Raw genomic sequence first — 11477 nt, 5'->3', positions numbered from 1 at the left:
AGAGGATCTATGTAGGAGATCCTTGATAAAGAGGGAGAACAATGTAGAACAAAACTCAAAATCATTTGGAGAAAAAAAAAGGGGGGGGGATCAGGTTTGCTGGTCCAATAGAGCCTGGTGGAACCACTGAGACCATGGCCCCTGGCTGCCCTTCAGATCTGGAATTGAACCCACTCCTGTGGTTTCCAGCCAAACAAAATACAGGCATATACCTCAAGTAGATACACTCCTTGGAGAGAACTATCATGGGAGAAAGAAGGGCTGCTTATGCACAGGGAGACAGCTCGGGGCAGGAGTGAACAGAGGAATGGACACAGGGAAGAGGTAACTATGGGGAGTAAGTGGGAGTATGGGGAGTAAGTTGCATTGTGGTAAACTGTGGTCAATGTCATGAGACAAAGTATATGTGAACCACTGCATGGAAAGTAAATTTGCTCTGTAAACCTTCACCCAAATCACAATTAAAAAAAAAAAAAAAAATGGATGTTCAAAAAAAACAATAGCAAAGTAGAGGAACCCTAAATTAGAGTCTTGGAGTATCTGAAGGTCTGGTTTCCTGGAGTGGAAGCTCTTTCCATTTCAAGGAAGATTGCCCTTGAAGCACTGCCACCTGGAGCAATGTTCCTTGAACTCTAATGGACATGAGAATCTGTTCAAATGCAAATTTGGATACTATAGGTCTGGCTGTTATTGTTAGTGGGTGTCAATGAGTTGATTCTAATTCACAGCAACCTCCTGTGTCAGGGTAGGACTATACTCTATAGGGTTTTCTTGGCTGTCATCCTTATAGTCGCAGACCAGCAGATCAGCAGGTCTTTTCTCCAGTGGAGCCACTGGTGAATTTGAACCACCAACCATTCAATTAGCAACCAAGTACTGGACCACTGGACCACCAGGGCTCCTTATATATGTCTGATTAGGGCCTGAGAATCTTCCATTTTTACCAAGCTGCCAGAGGTGCCATTGCTGCCAGTCCACAGATCATACTTAAGTAGCAGGATCTTGAGTGTATCCATAGATCCCACCTCCTCTCTTCATCCCTCTCCCTTTCTTCCCCTCCCCCTCCCCCAGCCTTCCCTGTCATACTTTTTGAACCATTCCATGCCTTGTCACCAAGAAACATGTGGCATTTAAACTCCACTGCCCCGATGACAGTTTCTCTCCAGCTGTTGCCAATTTGAAGTTCAGGGTGTTTATGAAATCAATTGACTTAGTTGGAAAACAAGGATCCCAAGGGATATGATCAAACTATCCCCTCCAATCCCCAACCCCACCCCCCAATAAAAAAAAAAAAAAAAAAGGAAAAAGCTTGAATATCAAGACATTTTTTGTGCATGGTTGGAGGCATGTAGGCTGTGGAATGCCTATGACTCAGGGGTGCTCAGGCCTGACATGGCTTCAAAGACAGCATGTTTGCATTTCTAAGCTAAAAACTAGCAAACTGTTTAAAGGGCCAGATAGTAAATACTTTAGACTTTGCAAGCCATGTAGTCTCTATAGCAAACTCTGCTATTGTACCAGGAAATCAGCCACAAACAATATGTAAACAAATAAATATGGTTGTGTTCCAATAAAATTTTATTTACAAAAGGAGTCGATGAATTGGATTTGGCCCAAGGGCCGTAGTTTGCAAACCCTTGTTCTAAACAATTCCTAATTCTTCATGCCTCTGGCCACGGGCCATAATTTGCAGACCCCTGTTCTAAACAATTCCTATTTTTTCATGTCTCTGGCTCTGGGGGAAAACTTTACAGAAAGGGAGCTAGATCATCAATGTGAGTTATAAATGTCTAGAGGGCAAGGGTGAGTAGATACTATTTCTTTTACTGCACAGAAATGTGAAATGTGAATGCATCTTGTAAATTGGCAGAAACACAGCTCTCTGTCTTCCTCTGCCAGACTTTTTTTTTTTTTTTTTGATGAGTAGGAGTTGCCAGGACATTAAATAAGAAACAGAAAGACATACAAAAGGGCTGCCATTAAATTTAAGTCTGGGTTCTCTTCTTTCTGGATATGAGTACATACCTTAACATTTTACAATACCATCAAGTCAATTCCAGCTCATGGCAACCCCATGTGTGTCAGAGAAGAATTGTTCCATAAGGTTTTCAGTTGCTGGTTTTTTCAGAAGTAGAATGCCAGGTCTTTCTTTCGAGGTCCTTCTGGGTAGACTCAAACCATAAGCCTTTCATTTAGAAGCCAAGCATGTTAACCACTTACACACTACCCAGAGAATCCCATCTTAGACCAGCAAGGGTTGCCTTTCTCTTCCATCAAACTCAGACCTAGGGCATTCTTTGAAGGCATTGAGTTTTCATGTTCACTGATTTCTGTGAAACCTCCTTCCATTTGCAGTGAGGGGCCCATTGCTCAAAATGAAATGCTAATGTCGCTTACAGTGCTCTTGGCTGCACCTTTGTGTTGACAGTTTAACCACAGAGAACCACAGGCCAAATTTGAGGCTGCCCTCTCCTTGTCGGAGCAAGGCCTGAGGGTCCTGAGGGAAACACTGGTACTGTGGTGCTCGGACTTTTGTGTGGCTCCTAACCATGCTGACCCCCCTGGGATGAGGATAAATAGAGGCCTTTAACACCACAGCTACCTTCCAGCCCCTCTCACAAAACCTGCATTATTTGAAAAGGCAAAAAAAAAAAAAAAAGCTTCCTGTCTATTAGTAAAAACGGAGTTCTGCTTGAGAAAAATGACCTGGTATCTTTGCCTTTTCATTAGGTGGGATTCTTCAGCCAGGTTCTCCAGAGTACACGGAGGCCAATTTTAAATATGGATCAGACTATGATTTGCAGCCAGCGGTCTCTGGAGAATTTACAGTTTGCAACCACACTGCCTTCTCCACCATACATGTGCTTGCATTCACACATGTGTACATGTATGCACATGCATGTACACATGTGCACACATGCATGCACCCACACACCACAGTTTGAGCAGCAAGGAAGGAGCATTTACTGCAAGATACTGGAGTCGTATTTGTTTGGGCTATGCTGATTCCCAATGTTTTGACACTGAGGCTGGTTCTGAATAGGCATATGGAATAAAGAATTGCATTTCATCTATCCAGAGAAGAAATCACCAACTGCATTTGGGAAGCACAAATTGCTGATAGCAGAAGCTCATATTTACGGAACAGCACCCTGTGTAGCTTATTTCTTTAATTCATTCATTCGTTCATAGAGTCATGTATTCAACAAGTATTCATTTGCCTTTAGAGTTGGCTGGTGTAAAAGGGGTGTGAGGGTGGTGTTGTCTGACCTCCTCTAATTTCACAAGGAGGAGAGAGAATTAAGATGAACATTAACAGACCAAGGCTGCTTTCTATGAAGTAGAGGTCAGACATGCTGCCACACTTCAACCTTTTTACGTACTCTGACACCAAGCATCCCTCCTACGGCATTCTCTACTTCTCTGCTGGGTTCTATAATTCATTTCAGTTGCCACACAGAACTTACAGACAATACTCAAGATTGTGGGATTTATTAGAGAAGTAATAGGTTACAATTCAGGATCAGATATAACTCAGAATACAGTTCTTCCATCAGGATAGCCTCTTTTCAGCCATGCCACTGCCTCACTTCTCTCTGGCCTTAGCCCTTTGGCCTCTGCCCTGCTCAGGAAAGTGTTACTAAGCTCTTTTAGCTCTCTCAATAGGTGCTCTTGCCTGAAGGCACTCAGCTTTCTCGCTCTGTAGGCCAGGAAGCCCACCACTCTGTCTTGTGTCATTCTCTGCTGCCTAGGTCTGCTGCCACTTCTCACTGCTTTGGCAAAGTGTTACAGCTCTCTGTCTTCAGGGGCAAGGAAGTTCAGCGAAGGGATTCTTGGGTCCAAAGGACTCACTCCATTCCTGGCTCTTCTTTCTTGGGCATAGTAAGATTTCTCCTTTCTGCCTCTGGGATGGCTCATTTTAATCCTAATAGGATGGCAAAACTAACCAATCCCCACATCAGGGTTCCACACATCTTATTTCTATGGTCCTACCCCCACAAGGGCACCATGTACCTTATTAACCTTATTAACAAGTTATCTAATCCCCTTGATGTAGGACTTAAGCACTTCACATTTACATAGGCTTACCCATTCATCTGGTGGAAGTCACAAAGACCATGGCTAGAAGAGCCATATTAAGTAATTCACCATACCACAGCTAGATGTAGAATTCTTGGGTCATACTTTCTTTTCTGGGGACTTTTAGGCCTTGCTCTCCTTTCTTGCAACATACTGAATATGAGTAGAACTGTACTCTGTAAAGTTTCAAAGCTGTGAGATTTTGGAAGCAGATTACCAGGCCTTTCTCCTGCAATGCTTCTGGGTGGGTTTGAGCTGCCAATATTTCTGATAGTAGTCAATCGCTTAACTGTTTGCACCATCCAGGACTCCAGGTACTGAGACAGGGACTGGCAAATAATATACAGTTTCTGCCATCTTAGAATTTATAATGGCTATACTAGGAGCTCTGGTAGCATAGTGCCTAAGGCACTTGACTACTAACCAGGAGGCTGGAGGTTCAACCCACCAGCCACTCCTCGGAAGGAAAGTTAAGCAATCTACTTCTGTAGTGATACCGCCCTGGAAACCCAAGAAGGGGTCTCTATGAGTCGAGTCTGACTTGACAGCACATGACAACTCTGGCTATCCTGATGGAAGAGCTGTATTCTGAGTTGTATCTAATCCTGAATTGTGACCTGGTACTTCTCAAATAAATCCCATAATCTTGAGTATTGTCTGTAAGTTCTGTATGGCAACTGCAATGACCCCTCCTTGGGTTTCCGAGGCAGTATCACTACAGAAGTAGACTGCCCAGCCTTCCTTCCGAGGAGTAGCTGGTGGGTTTGAACTTCCAGCCTTCTGGTTAGCAGTTAAGTGTCTTAGGCACTATGCTACCAGAGCTCCTAGTATAGCCAAGGCAACAGAGAATAAAAAAAATCTACACCTATTTTGTTACAGTCATGATGATTGTTGAAAATGCAAAGTACATTTTACCCTCATTGAATCATCACTACAGCATTCAGAGTTGGAACTATTATTACCCCATTTTACAGATGCATCTCAGAAGGTTCAAAAATTGTCCCAAGTCATCCAGCCAGGAAGTGGCTCTCCAGTTCTGTCCATAGTTAGAGAAGGAGTGAGTGTTTCTCACATAGGGGTATAAGCTGAGATAGTACAGTTCCATCTTGGGGACATGGGAGGTGCTAATTTAAACAGTTCTCCAGAGTTGTGATTAATAAAGCAGAACATTTTTGCAGATTGGGGAGCTAATTATAAATCACACGTTTTCGACTTTAAAATTGGAGAAGCCCCAGATGGTGTGCCATATAATGAACCACAAGAGACAGTGAGATTGACAAGTGTGATCATGGTATTTTGGCTCCTGGTGTTTGGAATCCCACTCATTTGGATTACAGTCCATTGTTCTTTAAGCCCTGGCCTCCTGAAGGTCAGAGTGTTATTGCCCTCTTTCCTAGCTGTGAAGATTCAGTTATCGTTGTTCATGTACCAAGTATTTAATGAGAACCAACTGAGTGCCTGGCACTGTGCTATCACCTTGAGAGTGTAGGGAACAAGGGGATAAGTTCCCTACTCTCACACTCATTGCTGTTGAGGTGATTCTGACTCATAGTGACACTGTAGGACAGAGCAGAGCTGCACCATCGGGTTTCTTGGGCTGCAGTCTTCATGAAAACAGCCTCAGACTGCTACATCTTTCTCTCAGGGAGCAGCTGGTGGGTTCAAACCACTGACCTGTCCATTAGCTGAGTGCTTAACCAGTGTGCCACCAGAGCTTCTGCCACTGTTTTCAAGGGGGGGTCCATTTAGCTACAAACACATACTTAAATTCAGGTGGCCATGATGGGTACTTCAAGAAAAGATCAGGAGCTACAGAGTGACTGGTGGGTGGGAGCCAACTTTGCTACTTTAGAAGGGATGTTCAGGGAAGGCACTATTAAAGAGGTAACATTCATTGTTGAGGGCTTTATTGATCAGAAGAAGTCAGCCAGGCAAAGAGGAGAGTTTTCCAAGAGGGGCTGGAATGAGCTCATTGGTGTGTTTGAGGAGGAAGAATGTTGTGTGGCTAAGGCAGAGTGAGCAATGGGGAGTGTTTAGTCAATCCCAGAGAGTGAGGCAGGAGCCAAGTCACGTAGGGCTTTGAGGTCTGCATAAGGTTTCTGGATTTTGCCATTGATGAAATTAACCACAGAACTACCATTTTTTAGAGGCAAATACATAATTATTACTCATCTGTGGGCAACATTGGTCTCTTGGTTTGTGCCCTGTGTGCAAGAAGACCCTGGAGAAAACTGTGAACTAATGAATAAGAAAGAAAATAGATATTTCTTCTTTCTGGAGTGAGCAGGTAGCATTTCCAATCCCATCTACACATCTCCCAGGGGAATAGCTTATGTTTAGGTAAAACCGATGATAAACTTTGGACTTGAGCAACAGGCCCCTCCAATTCTTGCCAGAGCACTTTTCTTTTTAGGGGAAGTGGTTAAGGATGTCCTGATATTTCCTGACATGAAGAAGCACAATAGGAGATGGCAAGAACCTCCCAATAGAACTGAAGCTACTCTTTTTCATGTTTACCTCAACATTGAAATATGAATCTATTCACAGTCAGGATGTTCTCAGAACTGCTTCACTTTGCAGCACGTAAAAGGTTTGGGTAAACATGTTTAGGAATGTATATTTGCTATATTTACAGGGAGCTCAGGTAGTGCAGTGGTTAAGGCATTTGGCTGCTAACCAAATGATCAGTGGTTCGAACCTGTCAGCTGCTGCACAGGAGAAGGATGAGGCAGTCTGCTTCCAGATTTACAGCCTTGGAAACCCTGTGGAGTCACTATGAGTAGGAACTGACTCAATGGCAGTGAGTTTGGTTTTGGTTTATATTATTTACGGAGTCCCTGGAAATACAAATGCTCTCTGCTGCTAACCAAAATGTTGAAGGTTTGAGTGCACCCAGAAGTGTCTTGAAAGTAAGGCCTGACAATCTACTTTTAAAAAAATCAGCCATTGAAAGCCCTGTGGATGACAGTTCTACTTTGACACACACATGGGGTCTCCATGAGTCGGAGTTCACTTGATGACAACTGGTTAACTGATTAGATTATTTATACTGACTCTAATTCCATTTGAGGGCTTTAGTAGAAAGACCTGCAAATATCACGGGACCTGCCTAAACAGCTTTTGTTTCGAGATGTTATTTTGAAGATATTTTTTCCTTTCTTACTAGAGTTCATCCACTCCAGCTTCTCATTCATCATCCTGGTTTGATGTCCTCTCCTCCCTGCCTTAGCACTGGGGAGGCTCTGGAAGTGATTAGGCCGTTGTAAATCAGCTTTTGTGATTTGTATGTCAGAGATAAGCAGCAGGGAAAGCAGGAGTTGGAGGAACCAATTTGTCTTGCCCTGAAAATTATCCCAGTAATGAAACTAAAAAAAAAAAAAAAAAAAATTACTGGAGAGTATGATATTTGGCGGAATATTTTCTCCAAATGTATATCCAGTGTTTAGACTTGGCTCTTGAATGGACATTACTTTATTTTTAAACTGTATTACTGAGGTGTAACTTATTTAAAGTAACACATAATACTTTATATAAGTTACATTTCAGTAATACAGTTTAAAAATAATGTCCATTCAAGATTCCAGGGCAGTGAGGTTTTTTTTTTTTTCCCAACCCATAAAAACAAACTCACTGACATCATCAAGTCAATTCCAATTCATAGCAACCTCTATTGGGTTTCCAATACAGAAGTAGACTGTCCCATCTTTTCTTCTGCAGAGCAACTAGTGGGTTCAAACCACTACCTTTTGGTTAGCAGTCAAATACCTTAACCAGTGCACCACCAGAGTTCATTATATAAAGTAAAACAAAAAACAAAAACAAACTCACTGCCATCAAGTCAAGTCAATTCATAGCGACACCTCCTTGGGTTTCTGAGGCAGTATCTCTACGGAAGTAGATTGCCCAGTCTTCCTTCCGAGGAATGGTTGGTGGGTTTGAACTGCCAGCTTTTCTGGTCAGCAGTTAACTGTTGTGCCACCAATGCATGGAGATTCAAAACAGTTTTATTTATAAGAAGAAGCTCTGATGGTGCTGTGCTTAAAGCATTCAGCTGCTAACCAAAAGCTTGCCAGATTGAACCTACCAGCTGCTCCATGGGAGAAAGATGAGGCAGTCTACTTCGGTAAAGATTTACAGCCTTGGAAACCTTGTGAGGCAATTTTACTGTCAGTAAGTCAGAATCAGATGACAGTGGGTTTTTTGGGTTTATTGATAATCCATGTATATGTATGTTGTTGTTGTTGTTATTTGCCGTCGAGTCAGCCCCGACTCATAGCGACCCCTCCTTGGGTTTCCGAGGCAGTATCACTACAGAAGCAGGATTGCCCAACCTTCCTTCCGAGGAGTGGCTGGTGGGTTTGAACCACCAGCCTTCTGGTTAGCAGTCAAGTGCCTTAGGCACTATGCTCTCAGAGCTCCTATGTATATGTATATGTGTATATATTTAGCTTTTGTAGATAATGCCAAATAGTTTTCCAAAGTGCTGGATAATATTGCTTTGGTTTTGTGGGTGCAAAGGAAATCATGGGTCACGGTAGGTGGGGAAGAATAATCAGTGTCAAGTGATAATGGGCCGTTGCAATCTAAAAGCAATGGCAACCAGAAATGGCAAGATTGCTGGTCCTTTTAATGTATCATGAGGGGAAAATGCTGAGACTTTGCCACCTGCACCATCACCCATAGAAAGTGTTGCTTTAAGAAGGGCAAAATGGGAGTTACTAGAGAGAGTCAAGATCCCCCACTACCTTCAAAATGTTTTCATCTCAGTGATACCAGGAGCCCATTTTACACCACTTAGGAAATGCAAGCCCACTGCTAGGAAACATTGCTTTATTTTAAAAAAATGCTTCCCCAGGGGAAGGCAGGAATACCCCAGAGTCCCATTCCCATTTTCTGGCTGCTGGAGACCCATTTAGAAGCTTGAGGCTAAATGATTCACTCAGCAGCCTGAGAAAATAAATATCCCTCTGGGAGGCCTGAATTATTCCTAGGAAGTTGCTTAGTGCCCAAGACATTCGAAATAGGCAGCTATGTGCTGCTTAGGGACAGCAGACAGGATAGGAGATTGCTAGGGGCTAACAGAGAAGTGAAGGGTCCTACTAGAGAGAACCACACTCTGGTTTCCACCAATCATCTGTCAGTTTGTTGTACTGTGGTGGTTTGCATGTTGCTATTTGCTGGATGCTATGCCAGTGGTATTTCAAATACCAGCAGGGTCACCTGTGGTAGGCAGGTTTCAGCAGAGCTTCCAGACTAAGACAGACTAGAAAGAAAGGCCTGTGGTCTACTTGCAAAAAATAGCCAATGAAAACCCTGTGGGTCACAATGGGGTGTTGTTCAGGGTAGTGCCAGAAGATGAACTCCGTAAGTGGAAGGCACCCAAGACACACAGTGGCCACTACAATGGACTCTGAGCAGACTAGTGATTGTGGAGATGACCCAGGACGGAGCAGTGTTTGGTTCTGTTGTACACGGGGTCACCATGAGTGGGGGACAACTTGATGGCAGCTAACAACAACAGTCTAAGCTCAAGGTTACCAGGAACTGCTTACCATGGCCTGGCATTATAGCTTAAAGTTTCCTCATTCAAAGCATTTGTCCTATATAGTTTACAGTTCGTCATTAGAATTAGAAGTCATCGAATCACTTTGTGAAGTGAAAATCCAAAGAGAGGAAACATGCGTTAGATGCAAAGTGGATCTTAGTAACTTTTATGAGCCTTTGGAGGAATTTATAACTAGTAAAATGTATCTTCACTGACCTGGATGCATTTTAATCAAGTGCCCCTTCCAGGTGGTAGCTGTCCCTCTTAGGAGATCAAAGAGCCCCTGCTCACACCGCCTAAGAGTGCCTTTGTGCAGTGTACAACTACACAGCTGTATGCAGTGACCCTGGGTAGATGACAGTCCATAGCAGTGCCCTGCTTTGATGCCAGTGGCTGACAGTGACCCCCATTGTGGCACGTTTGTATTAACCTCTGTGATCCTCTCCTCTCTCCCCCAGGCTTCTCCGCTGAAGGTGGTGCCAAGCGCCAGGAGCACCTGTCCCGATTTTCCATGCCTGACCTCAGCAAAGACTCTGGAATGAATGTCTCTGAGAAGCTGAGCAACATGGGCACTCTGAACTCATCGATGCAGTTCCGGAGCGCAGAGTCAGTCCGCAGCCTGCTCTCTGCCCAGCAGTACCAGGAGATGGAGGGAAACCTCCACCAGCTCGGCAACCCCATTGGGTACAGAGACTTGCAGTCCCATGGGAGGATGCATCAGAGCTTTGATTTCGACGGAGGGATGGCAGGCAGCAAGCTGCCAGGGCAGGAGGGGGTGAGGATCCAGCCCATGAGCGAACGCACCCGGAGAAGAGCTACATCCCGCGATGACAACCGCCGCTTCCGACCTCACCGGTCCAGGCGTTCCCGACGCTCTCGCTCGGACAATGCCCTCCACCTGGCCAGTGAACGCGAGGCTATCTCGCGGTTAAAAGAAAGGCCCCCTTTGAGAGCCAGAGAGGACTATGACCAATTCATGCGCCAGCGGAGCTTCCAGGAGAGCCTGGGCCAGGGGTCCCGGAGGGACCTGTACGGCCACTGCCCAAGGACTGTGTCAGACCTGGCTTTGCAGAATGCCTTTGGAGAGCGATGGGGACCCTACTTCGCTGAGTACGATTGGTGTTCCACCTGCTCTTCCTCTTCAGAGTCTGACAACGAGGGCTATTTCCTAGGTGAACCAATCCCCCAGCCAGCCCGCCTGCGATACGTCACGAGTGACGAGCTGCTACACAAATACAGCTCTTATGGCATCCCCAAATCCTCCACACTAGGGGGCAGGGGACAGTTGCACAGCAGGAAAAGACAGAAGAGCAAAAACTGTATCATTTCTTAATATTACTGGGGTCGAGGGATGGGGGAAGATGGGAACTAAGAATGTAAATTTAGAAACTTGCACTGTTTTGAATTTTAAAGTGCTTTGGGGGGACTGATGGGAGGAAGAGGAGGAATGCTCTCGGTTGATGGAGGCAAGGTCACAGAAGGACGCAAAAGGTAGTCACAGTTCTTGGCATGTTGAATATTATTTGCACATTTCACTTTGGAAACACTTTAGACTCTCTTGAGGCCAGGGTTGGCCACCTCCTTCCCTCCAAGTCTGTGTTGAGTTGCCACCCATAAAATGGCAAATGTTTCTGCTCGCTTGTACTCTTCTCTAGTTCTCTCACTTTTAGGACCCTTTTCCAGTAAGTAATTTGTTTATTAGCCAGGACCCGAGACTAAGTTATTTACGTGTCCATTGTAAATGCAATGTAAATGAGAGTTCTGATAAAATATTTTTGTATTTTGTAATATCAAAGGAATTTCTATATCGTAGGACTCAGTGGGGACTTGCATGCACGTTCAGCATTGTCTT

The 11477-nt window shown here is 44.3% G+C and overlaps 1 protein-coding gene across 1 annotated transcript in view; it reads left to right on the top strand.

Moving 5' to 3' along the window:
• PRICKLE2 (prickle planar cell polarity protein 2) overlaps positions 1–10958 on the top strand; it is a 114567-nt gene extending 103609 nt beyond the window's left edge. The window contains exon 7 of the mRNA XM_007948080.2: positions 10084–10958. Within this exon, the coding sequence (XP_007946271.1) occupies positions 10084–10958 (875 nt within the window). The remainder of the gene's footprint in view (positions 1–10083) is intronic.
• The last annotated feature ends 519 nt before the right edge of the window (positions 10959–11477 follow it).

This window comes from Orycteropus afer, unplaced genomic scaffold (assembly GCF_000298275.1).
Source record: "Orycteropus afer afer isolate SDZICR_OR568_19922 unplaced genomic scaffold, OryAfe1.0 scaffold00201, whole genome shotgun sequence".
NCBI classification, from domain to species: Eukaryota; Metazoa; Chordata; class Mammalia; order Tubulidentata; family Orycteropodidae; genus Orycteropus; species Orycteropus afer.
The sequence above is the reverse complement of the archived record's forward strand: the minus strand, read 5'-3'. Positions and strand labels throughout refer to the sequence as shown.